The sequence below is a fragment of the Pteropus medius genome, unplaced genomic scaffold, assembly GCF_902729225.1.
Source record: "Pteropus medius unplaced genomic scaffold, Ma_sr-lr_union100, whole genome shotgun sequence".
NCBI lineage: Eukaryota > Metazoa > Chordata > Mammalia > Chiroptera > Pteropodidae > Pteropus > Pteropus medius.
In genome coordinates, this window is record NW_024344437.1 from 4,667,502 (window position 1) to 4,669,265 (window position 1,764).

At 38.1% G+C, this 1,764-nt stretch overlaps 1 protein-coding gene across 1 annotated transcript; it reads left to right on the forward strand.

Annotated features, from left to right (window-relative positions):
* Positions 1–693: 693 nt before the first annotated feature.
* On the forward strand, positions 694–939 carry LOC120610685 (cytochrome b-c1 complex subunit 8-like). Its single transcript, XM_039873095.1, has one exon. The coding sequence runs from the start codon at positions 694–696 to the stop codon at positions 937–939; it is 246 nt and encodes an 81-aa protein (XP_039729029.1).
* Positions 940–1,764: the final 825 nt, after the last annotated feature.

Here is a 1,764-nt window from a genome sequence, read left to right on the forward strand (position 1 = left end):
CACACTGGACTAATTAGAAACTATATTTTTTTCCTAAGGCTGCCAGACCAAATGACCACCAACCAAGTGGTTTAAAGCAACGGAAATACATTCACTTATTATTCCGGAAACTAGAAGTCCAAAAATCCAGGGGTCAACAGAATCTGAAGGCTCCTAGGTTGCAGGGTCCTTGGTTGCCTGTTCTTAGCTTCCGGTGACAGAGGGCCATCCTTGGCCTTCTTTGCTTGTAGACGCATCCCTCCGATTTCTGCTTCTCCCTTCTCGTAACCTTCTCCCTTCCCTTTCCTCCTTCCCTTCCTCCCTGCTTCCTGTCCTTTCTCCCTTTCCGTCTTTCTCCCTTTTTAACTTATATTCTAGAGGTTGAGAGCTGAAAATAGTTAACCACTTTGCTTCCTCCATCAAGTAGTATGCTGATAGACTTTTAGAAATAGTTTTTTATTTTTCACAGCAAATACTAATAAGAACTATTGAAAGAGGACAAAATATTTGAGCAACCTGTTATTGATCATGTTTATGCTAACATCACACTCAGCTATGGTGATCTGGAAAAAAAAATCCTAACACATAAAACGTATGTTTCTGAATTTTGTAGTACATAATTCAAATTTATTTTTTAAATAGATATATTCCTAGACGGAGGCCAGTGTATTCTGTGACTGTGGAGGGCGAGGTGACCCTGGCACTGTGGCCACCATGGGCCATGCCTTCGGGAAGCTGACATGGTACCGGCACGTGACCACCTACGGCTTGTCACCCTTGGAGCAGCGCATCTTCCCACACTTGAGCAAGGGTGATCCCAACATGCTGCCCCTCACTCAGGCGTCCATCCTTTGTGCCTCACCACCATTTGTAGTGTTTTATCTCGTCTACACATGGGGGACCCAGGAGTTTAAAAAATCCAAAAGGAAGATTCCAGCTGCCTATGAAAATGGCAAATAAGCAGCTCATCTGGACCATGGTTCCACCTCTGGAAAACCCTTCTCGAGGAGAAGAGTCTACAGTGCAGTGTCTCGAAGACAATAAACTTCTTATGGGATGAAAACAAAATAGATCTATTCCTGGAATTTTATGTGAATAAATACTTTTGAAATGGCATCAGATTTTAAATAAGTTCCATATCGCAAAACTATGTTGGATGGGAAAAATAAATAATTACTCTTCCATTTACTTTTAGAATAAGTTCTATAATTTTATTCACTGAGTTAGTTAAACATACAATGTGAGATATATATATATATATATGTACATATATATATATGACTTGCTGTTGAATTTTACACTTGAAATTTATTGGATTTCATCAATTAATGTCACCATAATAAAAATAAAAAATGATAAAACCATGAAAAAATAATATAACTTTATAATTCGTAATAAGGAAGAGAGATTAAGATGAGAGAAATATGTTTTTTTTTCACTTCTGTCACTAAATGAATTCTTCTAAGCATCAATATTTTCATCTATAAAACAAAGATTTCAACAATATGATCTCTAAGGTCAGACTGGCAACTTTGTAATGCTATGCATATTGGCTACCAATACATTTGCAAAATGAGATCAAATGCCCCTTGAAGCCATCAACTAATTTCTGAGCAGCAACCTTACAGGCCAGATGGGGGGCAGCAGGACATCTTTAAAGTGCAGAAAGAAAGACGCCTACAACCTAGATTACTTTCCTCAGCAAGGTTATTATTATTCAGAATTGAAGGAGAGAGAGTTTCCCAGACAAGTGAAAACTAAAGAAGTTCATCATCATTAAACCAG

Excerpts from the sequence above, each read along its gene's own strand:
- LOC120610685 (XM_039873095.1), top strand. The coding sequence starts at position 694 with ATGGGCCATGCCTTCGGGAAGCTGACATGGTACCGGCACGTGACCACC.